This window comes from Anabrus simplex, chromosome 5 (genome assembly GCF_040414725.1).
Source record: "Anabrus simplex isolate iqAnaSimp1 chromosome 5, ASM4041472v1, whole genome shotgun sequence".
In the NCBI taxonomy this organism is placed as follows: domain Eukaryota; kingdom Metazoa; phylum Arthropoda; class Insecta; order Orthoptera; family Tettigoniidae; genus Anabrus; species Anabrus simplex.
Window position 1 is genome coordinate 29,214,643 of NC_090269.1, and position 23,950 is coordinate 29,238,592.

General features: G+C 39.0%; 1 protein-coding gene across 2 annotated transcripts in view; it reads left to right on the top strand.

Annotated features, from left to right (window-relative positions):
* Positions 1-23,950, top strand: part of RpL29 (ribosomal protein L29) — a 158,722-nt gene that overhangs the window by 115,847 nt on the left and 18,925 nt on the right. The window contains exons 1-2 of one of the 2 annotated variants that reach the window (XM_068228009.1): positions 19,528-19,634; positions 19,820-19,866. In XM_068228009.1, coding sequence (XP_068084110.1) covers positions 19,830-19,866 — 37 coding nt within the window. In that variant the 5' untranslated portion in view covers positions 19,528-19,634; positions 19,820-19,829. Of the gene's footprint in view, positions 1-19,527; positions 19,635-19,819; positions 19,867-23,950 lie in introns of those variants that run through there. The other variant, XM_068228010.1, reaches the window with a different exon arrangement.

The following is a 23,950-nucleotide window of genomic DNA, read 5'->3' on the forward strand; positions in this document are numbered from 1 at the left end:
TTTTGGAATTGTAGCGGACTGGTTTCGGCAATGACGCAAACTCCCATTCAGTGCATGTTAAAAAATAGTTCGTTCTACGGTTGCGCGAATGAAAATTATCTAAGGAAAAGTCAACAGCTAAGGGCACAGCGCCAGCATGACCGGCCAGCGAAGAGCCCGTCGAGGAAGCAAAGTACGTGTCTGATGAAAAAATTGACGCGCTAGTTGTATGCGGCGCCTAATATCAAAACTGAATGTATCATCGTTCACATTGCCAGTACTTGTAAAACCATACTTTAACCATTACTTAGCTGGAGGTGCACGTTCACCTCTGCCCATTAGAGCGAGCCGCTACTGATAAAAACCGCGTTAATGCTATTCCAGCCTCTGTACTCCAGAAAATAAGTGAGCATATAGAATAAATTCCAAAATATACATCCAACTATTCGTCTATATCTGTTACCTACCTCGATTCTCATCTTAGCGTAGCATTAATGCACGAGCTGTTCATTCAGAAATTTTCAGATTTGGACTGTAAAGCACGAGTTTTACTTGGATTACTTCAAGAGAAACTTTAGTTCTACCGGCAGATTTGCCAGGCCGCAAGTCGCTGTATGTAGTACTTGCGAAGACTTGAAAATTATAATTAAGTCGAGCTCGCTGAATGACAAGGCAAAGCGTGTAGCTTCCGCGGAACTCATGGTTCACTAGTGGCGTGCCAAACATTTTACAAAAAATCCAAGAAATCAAGGAAAATGAACCTTAAGTACATTATAGTCTAGGAGTGCGTAAATAAGTCATGCAAACATATATTCCTAGAGTGCGGTACAGTAAGGTTCATTTTCGTTTACACGTAAGCATAGGAAAATGGACATAACGCAAGTGGTTCTGATGGACTAAATATCCATATGTGGCTGGAAGGCATGATAATTCTTAAGGAAAATAATGGACAGGAAGAGCATTGTGAGATATGACCTTTTCCCGAACAGCGACGAATTATACCGAAAGTGCCAGGTTCCAAGTCGTCGTTAACTGAAAAGTGGTTACAGGAGTTTCCCCATTTCACATCAATGGTAAAATTATATTCTGTAACGTTCGCAGTAAAGAGGTGAGTGAAACTTGTTTTCTATACTTCCCCCTAAAGAGTTGCTATCAATTTAGCAAAATGAATATGTTTTTCAATTGATGCCTATTAAAATACGTAAAATTGAAGCTGCCTAAAATATTTTAGAACCTGTTTCAGAGTCTATTTTAGGCAGCTAAAATACATTTAAGTACTTAAAAATCCGAGGTCTAATAATTACGATACATGCTTCCGTAATGGTTGGAAGAGTAGTGTGTCTGAATATGAAGAGAAACCTATTGAAATAAACATAAACCCAGTCCCCAATCCAGAAGAATTAATTAGACACGATTAAAATCCCGGATCCGGCCGGGAATCGAATTCGGGACTTCTGAACCGCCGAACATTCAGGCAAGGATTCGGACAAAACGAAATCATTAATGAGTTTCATTATTTCTAACAGTATTAACATTCAACATTCGTAGTAGAACAAAGCAAAAATCTCTATTTAGTTTTATTATTTCTGTACCGGGAGGTACACCCCTATCCCACGCATTCTAATTCTGCGCCTAATAGTACACTCCTACTGATAAAAATGTGCAACTGATAATGTAATAAATTTGAACTTTTGTCTCAAGGTGTCACTACTAAAACCTAGGTTCCTGCACCCTGGTGCGAAGTGAAATAACTTTTCTGAAGAAGTTTTGTATCTCTAGGTTTCTGGTAACTAAGTGATGTTCATTTACTTCTGGGTTGGCAATATTTCCCTCCTTTCCGCCAGTTTTGAATTTAGCCAATCCCGAATTTTTGTAATTAATTTCTAACCTATCCTGTGTTTCTTCTCCATTTTTGTATCAGCCAATAAAATGTATGTCGGTGTGTCTTAATGATTCATGGAAGATCTCGAATCTTCCCTGAGGGTTTAAATACCGTGGCTTTTCACGCCTCTTGGCCACTTCATCGTCGTATTTCTGAGAGTGCGGGTGTAAAGCAGGAGGCGGGTAGGCGCCTCTTTCATCAGGCAGCAGTTCTCCGTCAAGGTAATGGCCACATAACTTCTTTCTTTATTGCTTACTTCGTCAGTTTAGCCCAAGGGGAAGGTCCGAATCTTTAAACATGTAACTTTAGTTTCTAAATGTAACCTTCTTCTGTCTAATGTAAAAATTTCAAAAGTCTTTAACTGTAAATCGGGGATAGAGAGTGCTTTACCCTCTCGAGTTCCCCTTCATTTTTGCCTGGAGGCGACTATGTTTTCATAACCGATTTTCTATTTTTAATGTATTAAAATTTTCTTATACGAGTCACCTCCCTATTGTGGGAATAGCCCCTGTTTAATCGGCATAGTGCCCCTTAGGTTTTAACAAGTGTTCATGTAGGAGTGCAAGTACACGCCTCCAGACATTTTGTTATTTTGGGCCATTTAATTAACCGGTTCCTTTTCATAAAGGCCCTTGCAGGTTGGGTACGAGGTACCCCTGTTTCAAATTGTAAAATCGGACCATAGAAAGCCAGAGTGTTGTAAATTTTTGATGTTGAGAATTTGAGAGCCTGATAGCTCTTTCCTTAAAAATTTTTACTTACAAGGTGTGCCTCTTGGAGGCTAGGTATGTTGTTGGTGGGAGCAAGTGCTCCGTGAACTTGGGGTTTTCTGCCCCTGAACCTTTGTGCCTTCTTGTAACTGGGAGCCGTGAGCTCCAGAAATGCTAAGCGAGGGGCTGGAAGCCCGGATTACTAAATTTTGGATGTATTGACCTTGTAAAAACTTTGTCATGGTACTTGGATAAGTTATTGCGATCGCACCTAGTGAAAGATTGTTAATGTTTTGGTGTTGTTAATTGTTAAATCTTGCTATGTTCAAAAATATAACCTTTGTTAAATTTTTAAAGTAACTTTGATTTCGTAGATAGACCCATTCAAGCCCGCACCTTCTTTTCACCTCTGCTGGTCCACGGGTAACCCCGTAACAATTTATATCAGTTTTAACATTCAACTTTTGTAGTTTCAATTTTGCCACCTGGTGTTTAAGGTCGAGTCACCAGGTGTGCCACTATCAACATGTCTCTGAGTTCAGTACGGGAGACTCCGGAAGTGTCCAGTATCGTTGCCTACGTTATACAATCACAAGGCCGTGGAATGCAAGTTTTTCAAGCCGAAAAAAGGGGGCACAGCTGTTCCGTCTTTCTTCTGCTAGGTGGCAGGTTTTAGACCTGTCCTTGCCGAGAATTAACATTATGAAGATACCTCTTCAAAGCATTAGTATGACCTTCCTACCTTCTAAAATGTAAAGATCTAGTATTAGTTCATTCCTTCTATTACCTCAGTATCTCTAAGCAAACCACAATACACATAACGGAGAGAGCAGCAGCATCTATCAGAGCAATACCGGTATATAAAATTAAAGACCTCCACAAACTCTCTATAAAGGCAACATTAAAACTATTTCACAATGCAGTCATCCCTATTTATATCTATGTTATCGAAATGGGGAAAACTGTCTTTAGCCGATCTATGAACTTAAGAGGAAATAAAGACAAGATTTCTAAAACGAGATTAATGTGCGAGCTCTGTACAGAACCGTTCTTTATAGAGGATGAATACAGGATGAAACAGGACCTAATATGGCTTGAATTCTACGCCACACTCGCTATTATACAGCAGAAATGGACTGAAGAAAATTTATAAGTACAACATTCAGTCATTTGCGAAGGAAATGTGGATTTAATGGCATGATGAATGAGATCATGCTTGTAATATGAAAACAATATTAAAAACTGCCATGTTAAATATGTCGGATGTAAGTAATGCAGAAAGGAAGACGTTCAAGACATTAGATTCCATCAAGTAGCAACGTTCCGAGGTAGAGATGCAGAAAATAACTCAAAATTTTTACCGTAGGCAATTTTAAAATTTCTTGACTTTTCATGTATCATCTAGAAATAATTTTATTTTCTTGTATAAGACGTCTAAAGTAAATAAGCCATTACTTGTACTTTTCGTATTCTCAGTCTCAATAGAACTGACATAATTGGCTATGGCAGATGGATACTTGGTCGAATTGCCGGGGACAACGCACTGTGCTCGTTCTGTCTAGAGCAACTTTTTTCGGGAGTCAATACCAAAGTCCTTTGATGTGTCTAATTCAGTCATAAGACCTAGGCATATTGCATTACCCATCGAAAAAGTTCGTTTTCTTCTTAAGATTCATAAATTCAATTCGCATGCCATATACGAGTATTATGTACAAAATGCGAGTGCATTTCGGAAATTGAAATTGTTTGTTGTTTCCAAATTCATATTAACATGTATGTGTGAGGAATGTAATCACGAGCCACTCCCTGACATTATTATAACGAAGTTCCTCAAACCAATACTTGACAATCGTGCAAGAAATGTTACAAATTACATTGATTTCGTGAAGAATTTCATGACAAAACCTCTGAGTCGTAAAGTGCTAAAATTACGATTCTCATCCTGGGGCTGAGTATTTACAGGTATTTAACGTCCATTATTAAAGTAATTGTTTATTAAAAGGTGAAGTTAATCTTTTCTTGTTAACATAAGTGTGTCATATTTATTAATTCAATTAAAGTGTGATGAATTATGTATCCCCGCCTTATAAAACCCTACAGTTTAACAGGTCTAAACAATGCGATCTATCGGTGAATTTTCGTACAACACCGAGCCGTTTCTCAGAACGTCTCTTTTACGGCCTTGTGAGTGCATAATGTAGGCAACGCCAGTATAGGGACGTATCACGCAAAACTTGTCTACTAGGCAGCGTAATGGTAATACACAGTATGCGCTTCCCATTTCTCGATTGTTTAATATGAGATTTAGGCTACATGAAGTATTTCTAAATAATGATCATCGAAACAAAACTGTGACTTTAAATGCATGAAAATGAACTTACCTTATTCTGCTGATGTTTTGAAAGAGATGGGAAGTAATATAGGTGCAATGACGATTGCGAATTTGAAAACGGAATTGAAGGAAAAGGGCGGAAAATTGTCCGGAAGGAAGCGAACTGATTGAAAGAGGACTAAAAGTAGCAACCTTTTCAGTGTTTTTTGTTAAGATTGAATTCTTGAAGTGCAAATGACCTTTTGAAGACATGCGTTATATATATTTATGTTATAGGTGTACATAAAGCACGATACTGGTACGAGTTCAATATCAGAGGCTACATCCAGTACTACTGAATAGAATTTCTCTTCATTGGGCGAGTTTCAATACCTTATTTCAGGTCATAAAACAAATATTAATATTTTAAATTTGGAATTGATGAATTATTGTTTCGTGTTCAGGAAGTCTGAAATCGATGGTGCTCCAGTATTAAATGATAGGGCACTCTGTGATTCAGAGTACACCACCGCACACGGTGTTATGGATGCTTCCCTACTTTTAAATCTTCTTGCTCTTGGGATTATTTCAAACGTGCCGGTGCCATTCCATGAAAATATCGAAGGTACAGCGTTCTCCTTAAGTCTTCATCTTTCACCTAAAATTATTCAATAATACTGTAAATGAAAATCCTCAGCCTGTTTCGACCGGGTCAGGAATGGAATGAATGAAGCCCCATCTAGCGGCGGGGATAGGCATTTTACCGGCTGCCGAAGCCTGCCACACTCCTCTGGGACAATGATTAATAGCTGGCAGATGAAATTAAATGAAATTGGAGAGCGTTGCTAATGAACGATGACAGGGAAAACCGGAGTATTTGGAGGAAAACCGTCCCACCTCCGCTTTACCCAGCACAAATCTTACATGGAGTGACCAGGATTTGACCACGGAATCCAGCGGTGAGAGGCCGGCGCGCTGCCACGTTAGCCATGGGGGCTAATTGGATACCTGTAATAATAAATTGTGTTATTGTTTTTATGTCTCACTATATTTAGGGTTTTCGAAGACCCCGAGGTGCCGGAATTTCGTCTTGCAGGAGTTCGTTTACGTACCAGTAAATCTACCGACACAAGGGTGACGGATCTGAACACCTTCAAATACCACCGGACTGACCCAGGATCGAATCTGCCAAGTTGGACTTAGAAGGCCAGTGGCGCTCTACTCAGCCCGACTAAAATGGTTGATATAGGTCATATTAACTAATCAGAACGTCACTAACTTATTATAAAATTATTTCTTAATTATAATATATTATGTCATTCACTCGTTTCAGTAATGACAAAATCTTCAACTGCATAATGCTTCGAGCAGACACTGATGTTATATTTTATTTACTAGGTCCTGTCTACGAAGCGCAAGATTGAACTTATGTCTCGGGAACGCAGCGTGTGGGGCCACTCGGACCGTTTCAGCTCTCTTCGGTTCTACGAATTATACACTGTGTACGTCAGTTTTCGCGGTAGATGTGGCCCTTGCTAGCTGCTTAGCGCGCCACATTTAACTATAAATTTCCTTCAGTCTCGAGTATTAGTACAAATAAAATATGTGCCTTCAGACGCCGTACATGTTTGTATAATTTTATAATCTGAAGTTTTAACTAATTAATTCTATTTTTAAAGCGTTTCAAGTCCCTGAAAAATAAATAATATCTTACATTTAGGACTTGAAGTCCAGTTGTCAGTTCGATGAACCCCACTGAAGAAAAATGATTCCAGCTCATCTACTTTAAGCTTATTTATATGAATGTCAGCGTTTGGAAATTCACATATCACACACTTCACTAATTAATTACCGATCTATTAGAATCTAATGGAGAATTAGTTTTGAAGTACACTCTTCCCAATAATTACAATACACATATTTCTACTTACTGCCTACTATCTTGATCACATCAGTTCAGATTAAGGTAACAGTAATTTCATTGCAATGTCTTGCTCTTCTGTGGCTGTAAACTTTGCGATTGGTAATGACGTCTTTTTATGAGGTTCCTCGGTAGGCTTAAATCTTCTCTGAGTTTCAAATTCAGATTTCATTGTTGGTAAAACTGGAGGTAGTGAGGATGCAGATTTGCGGGCCTGAATAGTTGGCAATATATTTTCCAGACGATTGTCAATATTGTCAAAGTCTTCGTCAGGTTCAGATTCATTTAGGAAGTGGATGAAATTATCCAGCAACATTTCCCGCCTCTTCGCTTTACTCTCACAGTACTTTGCTGCTCCAGGGCATTGTAGTTCTTGGATTATTGCAAGTTCTTGTTGATCTGTAGTGGATGCCTCGTGAAAATTAAAATCCACAGCTTGTTTCCCGTCATTCGACCCGGACAGCAATGGAATGTATGAAACCCCCATCTAACGGCGAGGTTAGGAACTGTGCCGGCTGCCGAAGCCTGTCGCTCTTCTCTGGGGCAATGATTAATGAATGACAGATGAAATGAAATTGTATTGGAGGGTGTTGCTGGAATGAAAGATAACAGGGAAAACCGGAATACCCGGGGAAAAACCTACCGCACCTCGGCTTTGTCCAGCAGAAAACTCACTTGGAGTGACCGGGATTTAAACCACGGAACCCAGCGGTGAGAGTCCGGCGTGCTGACGTCTGATCCACGGAGGCTTATTTGGATGTCTCGTGGAATATTATATTATTGTCTGTAGACTCAGCTGCATTGGAAGACTCTCTACTTGCTATTCTGTATATCAAATGAATGTGTTTACATTTATACTGAATTGGATTACTGAATCTAGACAGCTGCAAGTGAATGTGTGGAGGCATGTCTCGCACTCTGTACAATGCAATTCGCATTTGTACATGCTTTCACCCATTCGCCTTATTTCGTACAGTACCTACGTTGGAATGTTTTGACTGCACTATCCACACACCATTGTCATATATTGGATTCTTAGGGTCGGTGGCGTTGCGTTATGGCCGAAAGCTTTGAGGTCACTTTACCTTTATTCACAGGAATAAGTCTATCGTAGAGTTTGTCTCTTAGATACCTCATTTGAGCATGGATGGCAATATCAGATGTGCCAACTGTTACGGATTGTCCGTAATTCTTACGGAACCCAGCGGTGAGAGTCCGGCGTGCTGACGCCTGATCCACGGAGGCTTATTTGGATGCCTCGTGGATTATTATATTATTGTCTGTAGACATTACGATTATGGCATTACGATTGAAATGAAAATTATTACGGAAAAGTGATATTATCACAAAAAATGTGTACGAAAAAAGGGTATATGGAAAATACCCAATATTTTCTAGAATTACTTCTCAACCCTCTTCGTTTCACTGCTTGTAAGATGACAACAATACTTATTCGATCTTTACTTCCTTTAACTACATCTGAGCGTAGTGAAATTCATTGTGAATGAAGAAGCTCTCTACTGTGCTCTTCTCCACTGTACTTTTTCTACAAATGTCTTTACATTACACCGACATACATAGGTCTTACGGCAACGATGGGATTGAAAAGGGTTAGGAGTGGGAAGGAAGCGACCGTGGCCTTAATTAAGGCGGTATTTTCCGAACGCAAGCTGACAGTTATGTGCCCGAAACCGCGCTGCCACTTGCTCGGTCTCTTCCACTATAAAACCTTAAGTAATGTTGTATTTGCAGTATTAAGTGTTCCTGACATCAACTCTCCCACAGGAAGAGTTTTCATTGTTGATAGGAAAATTCAGAGAATGCAGGCCTACATTAAGTTCATCTATACAGGAATCTGTTATGGTGCAGAAGACAAAAATGTTCTCACAGAGGAAAGGATGTTTTGAAGAAAACCTACATTGAAAAGCAACAGCTGCTGGGTGTGAAGCAAGCTACAAAGTATGTTTTAACACAGAACTAACAGGTAATGTACAAAGTTTTATTGTGTAATATGATATAATTTGGAATAGATTGCTGTCAGGTAGGGAAACAGTGGTGTAATTATCGAGAATAGAGAAGCGTACTTTTGATTTGACTCGAGAATTTTATGCGGTGGGAAGGGGGTGGGGAGATTACTGATAACCCACTTCAAAGGTTGGCATCTCTGCAATATCAAATCGTTTGGGCTTGTTTCCCTTTAGAATAAAGTATGTTTTTGATCACTCCATGCATTCTCTTCAAGTACATGTTCCTATTGAGACCTGAGTGCTGACGATAACAATACGCCCAGCTTGGAGCAGATGCCCGATAATTATTCTCAAAATATATGTCAAATTCATAAGTGTATGGGTCTCCTTTCAGAAGCCGCAGAGCCTCCTCAAACATCTTTCGAAACGCCTCATCTCTCTCCTGCATTACAGTTCTAATGATTTTATAGATTTCGCCTTGTTTTCACGCCCTTTAATCTTGCAAAAAAATCCCTCAAAGCTCGATCTACATACCACGAGCAGAACAGTCGATGCTGAAGTGGTTTCATAACTTTCAACCAAGCATTATGAAATACTTCTGCCATATCCGACATAAGTACATTTGGTTGAAGTGGAGCACGGAGTGTATCCTGAATGACTGCCAGGAAAATCTCCATAATCGGAAGATCTCCTTTGTTGGAAAACTTGATCGAGCAAGGAAAGCCTTGAAATAACTCGTCTAACACAGGAAGAGTTTTCAGTTCAAATCCGTAAGATTATGCCCATGTGTGCTGTCCATGCAAACACAATAATTTCCATAATCGGGTACGGTAACGTTTCAATCAGCGCCCCATTCATTATCATTAAGACAAAGTCTTTTTCGCGCAGCTGTGGAAGGGCATCCATACTAACTCCCTAAGGTTTGTAGAACCAGACTACATAATCTACTTCTTACATTTTCTTCACCCAAGAATCAACACTCGTGTTGTCATTCGCATATATATTTGCCTCGGTTGTTCAGTTATCTCTATCTATGTTGTGAAGATCTTTCTTTGAGATTAAATCGCGGCGCTCTAATTCGCTGTTTTTAATCGAAGACCTAACAGAGTCTAAAATGCAGTGAAAGGGACTCTGTAGTGATATTTTCCTTGCAATTTCGTCCCTTTCTGATTTTGGAAGTCTTAAGCGTCCTAGCTCAGCCCGATGATCTACGTGCGTTTTGCAGAATGAAACCTCAACTTTGACAGAAGGATGACATGCGTCATTCATGCAAGCTAGGCAGCATCCATCAATTTCTGGTGGAGCTTGTTTTGCCCTCTGGATTTATAAACACCATTACGATGACAGTGGAATGAAAATTTTGAGCAGTTATCTGCAACTGTAACCCAACGTGCCCTGCTGCATACAAACTCGCATAGATGATCCTTTTCGACCTTATATTTCCAGTTATAAAAATCACCCTCACCAGAAAATTCCACAGTTTCAATAACTACGTCTATATCATGTTGCGACGAGTAATGCTGAAGTATCTCGCTTCGTGTCGCGCAGTCATATTTACATAATGTACAAAGTAATTTTGACTCACCTTTTGCGGGAACATTTTCTTGCATGCTGAATGTATGCCGCTGAAGGGAGTCACGTCTTACAGTGAAGAAATCGCATAAGTCGCACTTAAAATTCTGATATTTGTTGCAGCACACTAATTCGCTGCTTTTAATTGAAGACCTAACAGAGTCTAAAATGCAAAGGGAATCTGCAATGACATTTTCCTTGCAATTTCGTCCCTTTATGATTTTGAAAGTCTTAACCATCCTAGCTCAACCTGACGACCTACGTGCGTTTTTTAGGAAGAAACCTCAACTTTGCCTCAGTAAGTTCGTATTTACACTAAATGACTCACTACAGAAACTACAGTATTATACCTACCCATAATTACAAGATAAATTACGCCTATCCACCCCTTCAGTAATAATACCTTCAACTCACTACGGCACTCTCATAAATCACAGGAAACCTTTAAAAAGCCTAGAAAACTTGGAAATCACATCAAAACAGAGCAGGCACAAAACCGTGACTTTCCAAGAGCGCCTTTTCTAGTAGAGTCTAGCCTAGTTCATGAAACCGAAGGGAGCCGAAACAGACCGAGTGGCTCCGCGCGCTGCGTTCCCGAGGAACAAGTGGAAATTGATGGTGTGAGTACGATTGACAATGATTTTGGAAAATTGGAGTACTGCAATTGTCAGGCAAAACTGTTTTTTTTTCTGCCACTGCAATATATTAAAACTTTAACTTCATCAATTAACTAGGCAATTCCATGCGAGAAACATACAGCTTTAAATGACAATCGACAAGCGCATACCGTGTACCACTCGTGAGAGACATCTATCGGTAGTATTTCAGTACACCCATATTGTCTATAGTCTATTTGGTTAGCGCATGATTAAATCTTAAACATATAGGTCTAATATTAGTTATATGCCTTCGTGTGGAATTTTCTTTAAAGTTGTATGGTTTCGTATAGATATTGGATTGAAGATGCTGGAAGATGTTCAATAATTTCTACATCATGGTGCCCGATACCAGCAATGTTATGTGCAGTTCCTGCAAACTATCGCTAAAGGGGAACGAAAATTTTGTACAGTGTGACGAGAAGTGTAGTGAAACGTTCCATTTAAACTGTGCGCGTGTTTCATATGCTGTTTCTAAGGCGATGCTGTCAAATCCAGCGGAAATTTTGTGGCATTGTAAACAATTCAAACATAACCCTACTTCTGCTAAATCGCCTTCATACACTTTTCAGCAGAATAAAATCAAAGCGGGCAATACACGTCTATGTGAAGTTGTGAACAAGCAGCAAATCCTGAAAGATGTCTGCAGCTCACTGGAGTTTCAGTCCAAAAAAATTGATGAACTGCTACAGCAAAACAGTGAACATAAAAAGTGCATATACCATTTAACCAGCGAAGTGAACAACATCAGGGCTGGAAACAGTGCTCTCAAAGAACAAAATAATCATTTAAAAGATCAAATCAATGATCTTGAACAGTATTCTAGGAATTATAATTTAGAAATCGCCGGCATACCAGTCTCTAAAAAGGCCGGTCTCCACTGATTAACATTTAACAACATGTTAAATGTTTGTTAAATGTTAACTGGTGACTCCATCAACATGTTAAATGTTAAATACTGTTTCATTTAACATTATGTCCACACTTAATAAAGATGTTAAACTTGACTTTCTTTGTTTCTATATAGATAGTTCATCATATCAATTTGCGGTAATACATTTAGGTGGTGTCTAGTATTTTCAAACAAGGACAATGGACTCAGATGAAGAGGATTTGGCCTTTGTTATTGCCACTGTTGCTTCTTGTTATGATTTAGAAATGCAGTTTTATTAGACACATTTCCTCCCATCATCCTGCTCATTGCTTCAAAAGCAAACCACTTTGAAGAATAAACTTCGTCCGCTCCCGCTCCCCGACTTCCGACTTTTCTGATTTTGTTGCAATACACGACTGTACAGGGAGCAGAGGGACGCGAGTATTTTTTTCGATGCACTCGCGGGAATAATTATAGATAATTTAGAGTTCCTGGAAACTGTCGGCTTTCGTCGCTTTATCTCTGTATTCCTTTGATGAGACATCACACAAATAAAGCCTCCATTAATTAAGTCCGAAGTAATCTTGCTCCACTCCATTTCTGACTATAAATTTTAGTATAGTGCAGACAGAACGACACGCGTGCGCGTACCGGTACTGGTACTGTATTTGTAGCTTATAACAAAGAGAATGAGTGTTACGGAGTGTTGTAACTATAATAGGAGCAATGAAGGAATAACAGAGAGGATAAAAAAGATGCGATCAGCCTTCTGTACGACCAGAGATATATACAATAAAAAGAATATATCTACGGACGCAAAGATCAGACATTACAAGGCAACGGTGAGAAATGCTGTATTATATGCTGCTGAGACTATAGCACTAGGAAGAAATGGTGCGGAACAACTAGAGAAAGAAGAGAGAAAAATATTGAGGAAAATACTAGGCCCTAAGAGAGGAGGTGAGAGATGGATGAGGAGACCCAGGGAAGAACTATACCGGAACATGAGGACAATCTCAGAAGAAATCAGACTGAAAAGAGCACGGTTTGCGGGACATGTAATCAGGATGAATATGGATAGAATGACGAAAAGAGTATGGGAAACAACAGCGAGGACACGAGGAAAGACAGGAACCAAGTGGGTAGTTGAACTCCGGAAAGATTGGTCAGAATTGGGGATCAAGGTGGAAGAAAAGGAAAATTGGAAAAGGAAGTACATACCGACTAATATGCCAGAGATCAACGATAGGGATGGATACAGGAAAAGGATTGAGAGTCACCAGTGGAGTAGACAAGAGAAGAGGATACTGAATATCTCGGAAGAAGAGCGGGAGAGAAGAAGAGAAAGGATGAAGAGGTTCTGGGAGGAGAAAAAGAAAATGCAATCCATGAAGGAGCTGTCCGTGGTCCTACAGAGGCCGTAACGCAAGAAGAAGAAGAAGAAGAAGAAGAACTATAATCCTACTTCACGGGAAGCATGTCGTTTGCGTCGTTTGGCTATCTGTTGACATGGAGACGACAAAGAAGTTGCCGAAGCTGTGCCAACATCTCACGAACAACGAATTGACTTGACATGTTTTCCACTTGGAGCGTAAAACACGCCAACATGTTAAAAATGTTAACCTCAACATTCTGAGTTAACATGCAAAGTCAATTGGAAGACACAATCAAAATATACATGTCAATTGTAACATGTTAAATTTAACATGTTGGTGTTAAATGTTAATCAGTGGAGACCGGCCTTCAGAATGTGTATGACATTAGGTAACTCAAATTGCAGGTGCAGTAGGAGTTGAAATTCAATCTGACCGAGACAATGAATATTGCCACCGACTCCCAGCGGCTACATATAAGGACGGAAGGAAGAAGATTCTTTTCATAATTGCAGTATTCTATTCACTTAAAACAAGAAACATGATCATGGACAAAAAGAGGAAGCATGGGAAACTTATCTGTGCAGTAAAGTCAGTCGCAACTCTATATTTAAATGAACATCTAACAAAACATGACCAAAATCTATATTGGTTAGCCAGAAGTCGGAAACACCCCACAAACTACAAATTCGCTTGGACCAAGAACGGCAAGATCTTCATGAGGAAAATGAGGATAGCTCCATACTGCAAATCAAGAATGCAGCTGAGTTACCAGAAGCTCCTACGAAGCATAGAGACTGAGGATTCAAGTTAGGGAATGTTTACCTGAGCCAAGTGATTTATAAGTGTATTTACATTGAAGTTCTCTCTCGAAGTGTGCACCAGGGAATTACATTTTAATTATATGACACAATAGGCCATGGATATGAAACCAGATCATGAGTTAAGGCTTACCTTACAAGATGATGTCACCAGAGGCATTGTAAACATCCCTCAAGACTTGAACTAATTAATCAACTATACTTCAAGAATGAGAATTATGCACCTGAATATAAGTGGCATGACAACAAATTTTGAAACCATGCTAGTTATGTTAAATCAACTGGACCATAAACCAGATATTATAATACTATCTGAAACCCAACTCATTAGGGATATACCCTTCTCTATTTTGGGATATATTGAGTACTCCATACCCCCCACAAATTAGTTCTACACATGACAATTTAAAGATATACACACATGTAACCATCATACAAAATATAGCAATTTCTAGGTCCTACTGCGAATACCCTAAAAGCAGCAAATGGTAGCCTACTCAACTTAAAATATAATAAAGAAAGTTACTCGATACTTGCTATGTACATATCACCCTCCATAAGCCCAAAGATATTCATAGAAGAACTAGGAAATACACTTCAGTAGCTACCTGCAGCCACACATTATATAATAACAGGAGATATTAACATAGACATTTTAAACCCAACTGGTCAGTAGCTCAAAATATTAAAAATGAATACATAAACCCCTTAAGTACTAATGGTTTCATTTCATATATCAACTCTGCAACAAGGATAACCCCAAAATCTAGAACATGTATAGATCACATACGTGTTAAAACCCATAGAAGTAATAGTTTTGAATCATATGTTCTACATACTAGTATCACAGATCACAGTCCTATTTTTCTCATACAAAAACAATCCCAGAAATATCATATACCACAAATGGAAGGAAAAATACTGAACAACGCCAGAATAAATTATGAAGCTTTAAATAAAGCCTAAAAAAAGGAAAATTGGGAATCTGTCCTGAATGAACATGATGTCCACTAAGCGACCAGTAGTTCTATTGGGCTATTAACTCAACATATCTCGGAACACTCTACTAACACAAGACATGTAAGATCAAAATTCAGAAAGATAACACCATGGATCACAACTGGAATCGTAACTTCCTCTAGAATAAGGGACAAATTACACCAGGCAATTGTAAAACAAAAGATGGCGTCCTAAAATAATGCCGAGATCACAAACAATGTTAAGAAACATAAAACATGCCGAGACGGAATAAACAGGCTCATTAAAGTAGCAAAAGAAAAGTACTATTCTAATAAAATAATGTCAGCTCAAACAATTATAAAATCATATGGAAAAGCTTAAATGATATAACATATAGGAAGGAGAAAAGACATTCAGATATAGGCAGCATAAATTTTACACACTCGCAAGAAACAACCCGACCAAATATCATTGTAGACAAATTTGTAGATTATTTCAGTGGTATAGGTTTAGAACTTTCTGACAAAATAATGAATACCAACAAAGAACCTAATGACGTATGTACATATGACATTCATGCAATACCTCAACCACAATCAATCTTTTTTTCTTCTCGTGGCAGAAACAGAAATAATGAATGACATAGCTGCACTAGAAGATAACTCGCCAATGGATATGACAATGTCTCAAGTGAAACACTTAAAACAACTAGTTCACATATTCTAGAGCCTCTGCCTTATATTTTTAATCTATTACTAATGAAGGGCAATTTCCTGACCCATTCAAAATTGCAATCATAGTCCCAATCCATAAATCAGGTGATAAGGGAGAGTTAAACAATTATCGCCCAATTTCTCTCACAACCCACTTTTCAAAATTACTAGGTAGACCACAATATACTCCTTAGAAAACTTGAAAAAGTAGGCATTCGTGGAATTCGTCAAAATCTAATTAAAAGCTTTTTTCTAACATAATACAAAATGTAAGAATAAAAGATACCCTAAGTAAAAGTGATCAAGTAAAAATCGGAGTACCTCAAGGAACAGTGTTAGGAACTATTCTTTTTCTGTTATATATCGATGATCTGTGTGAGCTAAACTGAAAATTGACTCATATGCTGATGACACGGTAGTCACACTTACGGGTGAAACTTCACCTTCAACAGAGCTCAAGAAACCCTAGTCATAATTCAGAAATGGCTGAACAACCACCTACTTTAAATGAAAATAAAACAAAATTCCTCTGCTTCTCGCATGATAAAACAATGCAACCCTCAGACAACCTAACACTAAGACTCCACACACCAACTTGCAAAAATACTGAGGTACAACTTATGGAAAGTTGCAATTGTTATACTTCACACAGAAATCAATAAATGTTTCCTACCTAGGGATAATTGTAGGTAGTTATGTGAAATGGAAATTCATGCATCAAATTTGATCATTAAACTATAGAAACTTATTTATATATATTTTACAGAATTAGAAATGTTATTTCAACAAAAACCTTGAAGTTTGTACAGTTGTCTTAGGTCAATCGCAACTGCAATATGGAATGAACACTTGGGATGGAATACTTGATTCACACTTGGCTCAGGTAAATACATGCCAAAACTACATACTGAAAGTCATGTACAAAAAGCCACTGATGTTTACAACATATGAACTGTTCCAGCAAAGCAAATTACTGAGTACAATATCAGCAAAATGATAATGGAGTAAATGGTATTCACTAGATGCCATGATGTATATACCGGGAGGTACACCTCAACGCCGCGCATTCAAAATTAGCGCCTTAGTGAACTCCTCTATCGAACTAATGTGGGAACTACTACAACTGGAAATTGGAACTTTAATCAGAAGATGCCACCACCGAAATATTATGTAATTTTGTTATTGTACAGTTTCCTAAACTGAGTGAATTTCTCCTTGTTTTGTTTGCCATTCAAAAGAAGTTTAGACATTCTCCCATAGATAACACTACAAAAATTTATGATCATGCCCTCTGGTGCAAAGTGAAAGAACCTATAATTTAAAGTTTTGTATTTCTAGGTTTTTGTAACTGATTGATGTTCATTTATTTTGGGTTGGCAATATTTACCTTTTCTTTCCGCCAGTTTTGAATCTAGCCAATTCTATATTTCTGTAATTAATTTTCAACCTATTACAGGCTTCTTGTTCGATTCTGAGTGTAACTTTGAAATTGACCAATTAAATTGAGAGGGTGTGGCTGGTTTAGTCTTGAATGATCTCGAACCTTCCCTTAGGGTTTATAAACTGCGGCTTTTCACGTTTCTTGGCCAATTGATCTAAGTCTGTCTGAGTGTGTGTGTGTTAAACAGGAGGCGGGCGGCCTCTTTCGTCTGCAGCTAGAACATTTACAAGGTAATGGCCACATAACTTTATTCCTTCTTGCTAACTCCTCAGTTTAACCCGTGGGAAAGGTCCGACTCTTTAGTATGTAACAACTTTTCTAAAACGTAATTTTCTTCCAGCTGATCTAAAAACTTATGAAATATTTAACTGTAAACTGGGGATAGAGGGTGAAGTACCCTCTCAAGCTCCCCTTCATTTTGGTTTGGGGTGACTACGTTTTTCTCTAACTGTTGTTCCTACTGTAATGTGTTAATGTAATTTCTATACGAGTCACCTCAGTAGTTTGGGAATAGCCCCTGTTTCATCGGCCTAGATCCCTTTAGGTTTTTTAAGTGTTCATTACCTTGCAGCGCAGTACCCTCCATTCAGTTTGTGTTTCGGGTCATTTACTTAACCTGTTCGTTTCCGCATAGGCCCTATAGGTTGTGTACGAGATACCCCTGTTTCAAATTGGAAGTTCGGCCATGGAAGGACAGAGAGTGTAAGATTTCTTGAAGTTGCCTCGAGGAGGCTGAAAGAAACGGAGAGCCGGTTAGCTCTTTTTCAAGATTTGTAATTGTAAAGAGTGCCTCTAGAAGGCTAGAAATTGTATTGTAGGGAGCAAGTGCTCCATGAATTAGGGGATTACTGCCCTTAACTAAATAATTCTTCTTCCATTTGTAAAATTGAAAACTAGGGGCTTAAAGCCTAAAGGCCGGTCTCCACTGATTAACATTTAACAACAACATGTTAAATGTTAAGAGTGTTAAATGTTAACTGGTGACACCATCAACATGTTAAATGTTAAATGTTGAATACTGTTTCATTTAACATTGTGTCCACACTTAATAAACATGTTAAACTTAGCTTTCTTTGTTTATATGTAGGTAGTTCATCATATCAGTTTGTGGTAATAAATTTAAGTGGTGTCTAGTATTTTCAAACAAGGACAATGGACTCAGATGAAAAAGATTTGGCCTTTGTTATTGCCACTGTTGCTTCTTGTTATGATTTCCAATGCAGTTTTATTAGACACATTTCCTCCCGTCATCCTGCTCATTGCTTCAAAAGCAAGATACTATGAAGTATAAACTTCGTTCGTTCCCGCCCTTCGACTTCAGACTTTTTCTGATTTTTTGCAATACTCGACTGTACTGGGAGCGGAGGTACGCTAGCTTCTTTTCGATGCACTGGCGGGAATAATTATAATATAGAGTTCCCGGAAACTGTCGGCTTTCTTCGCTTTATCTCTGTATTCCTTTGATGAGACATCCTGCAAACAAGGCCTTTCTATTATATCATTAAGTCCAAAGGAATCTTGCTCCACTCCATTTCTGACTATAAATTTTAGTATAGTGCAGACAGAACGACACGCGTACGCATACCGGTACTGGTACTGTATTTGTAGCTTATAACAAAGAGAATGAGTTTTGCGGAGTGTTGTAACTATAATCCTACTTCACGAGAAGCACGTCGTTTGCGTCGTTTGGCTATCTGTTGACATGGAAACGGCAAGGAAGTTGCCGAAGCTGTGCCAACATCTCACGAACAACGAATTGACTTGACATGTTTTCCACTTGGAGCGGAAAACACGCCAACATGTTAAAAGTGTTAACCTCAAACATTCTGAGTTAACATGCAAAGTCAATTGGAAGACACAAACACAATATACATGTCAATTGTAACATGTTAAATTTAACTTGTTGGTGTTAAATGTTAATCAGTGGAGACCGGCCTTAAGCTTCTGAATCTTGGATTTTTCCTAATCTGGTTTCTAGATTGGCATTGTACCTGACTGTTATTTTTCCCTTGTGGAAATTTGTTAAGTTTGTTTTTTATAATGAAAGAAGTATAACCTTTGTTAAAGTTTTATTTCAATTCTTGACATTGTAGTTAAGACATATTCACCCCGGTACCTTCTTTCACCTCTGCGTTCCACACATATCCCGGAACAATGTACATAATCTAACTATTGTATTTTTGAAGCCCACACACAAGTTTACCTTATGTGGAATTCACACTATATCTTTTATTACCTCTGTATGTAGATGTAAGGTACTGATCGTGAAAAAAAAAAAAAGTTTAATATAATTTTAAAAATCCATTGCTATTCAGTGAATAAACGTAAGCGCCATGGAGTTTCCATATGTTAGAACCGGGTTAGAACATTTTTATTCTTTGTTAGTCGCGAACTACCATATCCTTTTCCGGTTATTTGTTGACAACATTGTGGTTCGTCAAAGTGTCTGATTAGGTATCTATTCGATCTTCCATTTTATTATATCTTATATATTAATTATCCAATGTCGATTTAATTCTCTCTTCACGTTTTTCTGAATTTCTGCTTTAACTTATCATGTTGGAGTGGATAATGTTGTAAGATCTCGATAACGAACATGTGCAGGCGTATAACCTCAAATGTATCTGTTTGTGTTTCAGCTCCGACGCAATGGCAAAGTCGAAGAATCACACTAATCATAACCAAAGTGAGTACAGTGTAGTATTAAAGGTTGAACGTAAGAATTCCAGTTGCAGGGTGGTGGTGATATCGGTCATTATTGTTTTAAGAGGAAGTACAACTAGGCAACCATCATAGTGTGATGGCACCGTCTTTAACTTGAATTTTTATTGTATTGAATTGTCCGCTATATTCATCGAAGTGTTGTTAGTATTGGTGAATTCTGAAGATTTCAGTGATATTCAAACATTTATCTGCTCAAGGGACACTAGATCGGGAATACTGTATCAAGAGGTACCAGGACGTCCCCTTTAACCCGGGAGTGGGAACGTGGATTTTTGTAACGTTAATAGTAACGTGGGGAGTCCTCGGACCCCCAGGAGTTTCCCGTCGTCTGTGTTACTGGAAATAACGCAAAGTTATATTTTCATAAACAGTAAGAGGTTTTAACAGAGAATAAGACTGCAATATAGTATAAGGTATGTTATTGACACATCAACAAACAGATGCAAATCACTGATCCAACGTTAATTCAGTTTGCAATCGTATTAATTTCTATTGCAATTCCTTTCATTGTAAGTCTCATTCAGATTCACTAGGCGTGTGTTCAACATTAATGTAAATTTCACAAACATTTTTCATGTGCTTTGTACACATATATCATAAACACTTACTGCAGAATGACCTAGTCTATGCCCTTACTCCTGGGACATAGTACATCTTGACTTGCCACTGAGACCTGGCTCTGCTTGTGAACCATCACTTGGTTCAATCTTCACTCGCTTGGCTGCTTTCTGGTGGATATGCCTAGGTATTTCGGGTTTCAGTGCTTTTTTTTCTGAGTTTATCTTCAACAAGTTTGGAACCAATTTCTACCAGAAATTTACTGTACTTCATCTTCTTATTTGGCACGTTACAGTTGTAAATTACATTGCTGTTTATTCACACAATATCCAGAACTCTGAAGATCACCATTGGCCAGCATTTACATTTTCTAGATGTGGTGTAGGGGGTGCTTAACTCGTCAATGACATCCACGCCACACTTGGAGAGGTTGTAAAAGGTAGTTATATTCGGTTTCTTGTGGCCACCTGTAGACAAATCTATGCTGTCATCGGTAAAACTTCCGCAAGCGGGCCGGGCATGGCGCGCCTCACACTCCGCTCGCTGTACACACGGGTGATGCTGTCACCAACTGTTGAGAAAATGCGACGATATGTTACAACCACTAAATTAAATTTTTTCTTGCCGTGCGGGCAGTATGCGCCGCGGCGATAGTTAAGAGCCTCTCGAAGGGAGTGTGGCCCCCAAAGGGGGCCACTGTTCTCATGACAGAGCTTGGCCTGGGTTTACAAAGATAGGTTACAGCTACTAAATTACATTTTTTTTCTTGACGAGCGAGTGTTTTTATTTTGCGCGGGTTGGTGTGGCGCACATGCGAACTCTAGCGGGAAAAAAGTTAGACTTCTTCACAGCTGATCGGAGCTGGCCAATGGGAGTAAAGATAATGGTGGCAATTTCTTCTTTCATGTTGTCTTGCTTTCAATTTTCCTATATAAGAAAGAATGTCTTTTGGGGCGGGATGGTGGGATTATAGCAAGCGTAGATGAAGGATCTCTCCTCTCTGGTACTCCAGGTATTGTAAAACGTTCCTTTTCAGTCTTTACTAATGATTACCAATGCCGGCCCGCTTGCGGAAGCGCCACCCTGTCATCTTCCAAGTGCATTGTTAACATTACCACAGCCTTATTTTTCTTTGGGGCATAAGACACAATTTCTTGGAACCCAAATAGTGAGGAATTAGGTGTTTTTTCTGCGCAACAAATTCCTTCGGCACTTCTCTTCTAAGAAATGACAAAGCTACACATAGTAAGAATACAATAGGTCTAATATCAACAGTGATACATAAAAGTGTGCAGGTTACGTAGCGCAATCGGCATTAGTACAGCCTGTAGACCGGCGTAATTTGTAAGGTTACAAGTGAGTGGAATTAGTGAAATCTTACTTGGAGAGCGTCTCAGAGGAGAGATGTGTTCTTGCGATGTCCAGGAACCCACCATCCCGCCCCAAGAAGCACTTTTACTTTTATAACCTAATAAAGATTATTACACACCATATTCATTTCTGAAGTAGGTACTACTAGTATTCTTATTGGCCAATCTAAAGCGGCATGTGATCTCCTTCCCGTCAAGTATGTTGATGATAATCCGTTACCAACCGCTGCGCAATAAAAGTGCAAGTCGTATACGAAACTAGGGGCCTAACACCGCTTCGCGGCTTCTAACCGTCCAGACCAATGGTCTTGTCCACGGCAAGAATCCTAACCGTCCAAATCAATGGTCTTGCCTAGATCCTATCCTAACCGTATACGAAACTAGGGGCCTAACGCCGCTTCGGGGCTTCTGACCGTCCAGACCAATGGTCTTGTCCACGGCAAGAATCCTAACCGTCCAGACCAATGGTCTTGCCTAGATCCTATCCTAACCATATACGAAACTAGGGGCCTAAATCCACTTCGCGGGCAGCAAGAACGGGGAACAATTCGAAGCATAGTTCCTAAGTACAGAGGTTGGCAGCACTGAACACTGCTGCAAAACATCCTTTCCAAGAAGGCCGCGAGCGAGAAAACAAACGACAATCGTTACGCATCTGTGTGAATAGCGGTCCACGGGCTGGACTAATGATGCGCAATCATGTCTACGAAATGTCACTGTAATATTTGTCCCAAATAGAACATAATAATTGCTTTTACACAAATAAAGTCTAAAATCTGCAGTAAATTAAGAAATAGTATGGAATATTTTTCTTCCAGAGAATAATATGGAATACATACGGGCTGTAGACAGGACTGCTTTATGTTGTATTCCACTGCTCGTGCCATCTTTTGTTTCTTTCTTGAGGTCCAAGGCTAGCACTGGCGAATGGGAGTGCTATGTCTGTGAATTCTCATTATCTTTGTCCGTATGACTAACGCGGGCAGTTCAAACAGCAAAATGGAGGTCGAGAGCATTCAAGATGTTATTGCGTTCTTTATCGTGGCACAAAAATGATTTTTATTGAAAGAAAAACAGCATGATCCCTGGACCAATAAATCACTTAACGAATCCGTTCGGGCATAAGTCCACAATTCGACCTAACCGTACAGCAGATATATCCTAATATGTTTTTTTTTTTTTTCTTTTCAAAATATCCATTTTTTTTTTCTTCCACAAATTTCTCCAACTATTTCCAGATTCCTATTAACCCAATGAGCCCTGCATATATTTTGGTTTGAAAGTGCATTGGGACTGGGATTATTTTGATGGAAATACAGTGATGCTACACTCGATGAAAAATTTATTATTTACGAGAGCATTAAGGAGTTAATTATACAAGAATACAACATATTATGAGTTAATAAACCCTATATCACACCTAACATTTTAATCAGTACTTCAAAAGTGTGCGGTAAGCCTGAAAACATGCCTCCAAATGTAGTGGAACCTGGCATTTTTGGCACAACCACCTAACTTCAGCTCTCTTCTTGTGTTTTGTGCAAACTTTACAGGCTCTGGAGGGGAACTGCTTTGTTGCAGTGGGTGGAATAGGAATAGGGAAATGAGCCCAGTTCCTGGATTGCAACCTAATGGGGTCATCAGCCAGTGAGGGTCTTCCTGAAATTCTCCGCTCTGGAAGACTGATACTGCTGATAATTCCTTCAGCTACATCTACTCTCAAATCAGTGTAGTGCATCTTTTTCACAACAATATTTTGGTACACAATATATGAGTTGAATAAGGTCATGTCCAAAATATAGAAGAATAGTTTCCTGTAACCCTTTACTGTACGACGCATTACAGGAAAGCTAGCAAGTACTTGATCTTGCCTGTCCACTCCAGGCATTCCCGTGTTGTAGTCTATGATTGGAAGAGGCTTATGAATCATCTGCTCACCACCATCCCTACGTTTCCTCCTCTTCCTGGTCTGTTGCATAGAAATGTCGGTATGCATTGTAGACAGCACACATACATCCCTACGGTCCTTCCATTTCACTGCCAGTATGTTCCTACAACTCTGAGCTACTGCCTACCCTGTTTGTAGTTGAACTGTCTTGAAATCTGGTGGCATGTTCT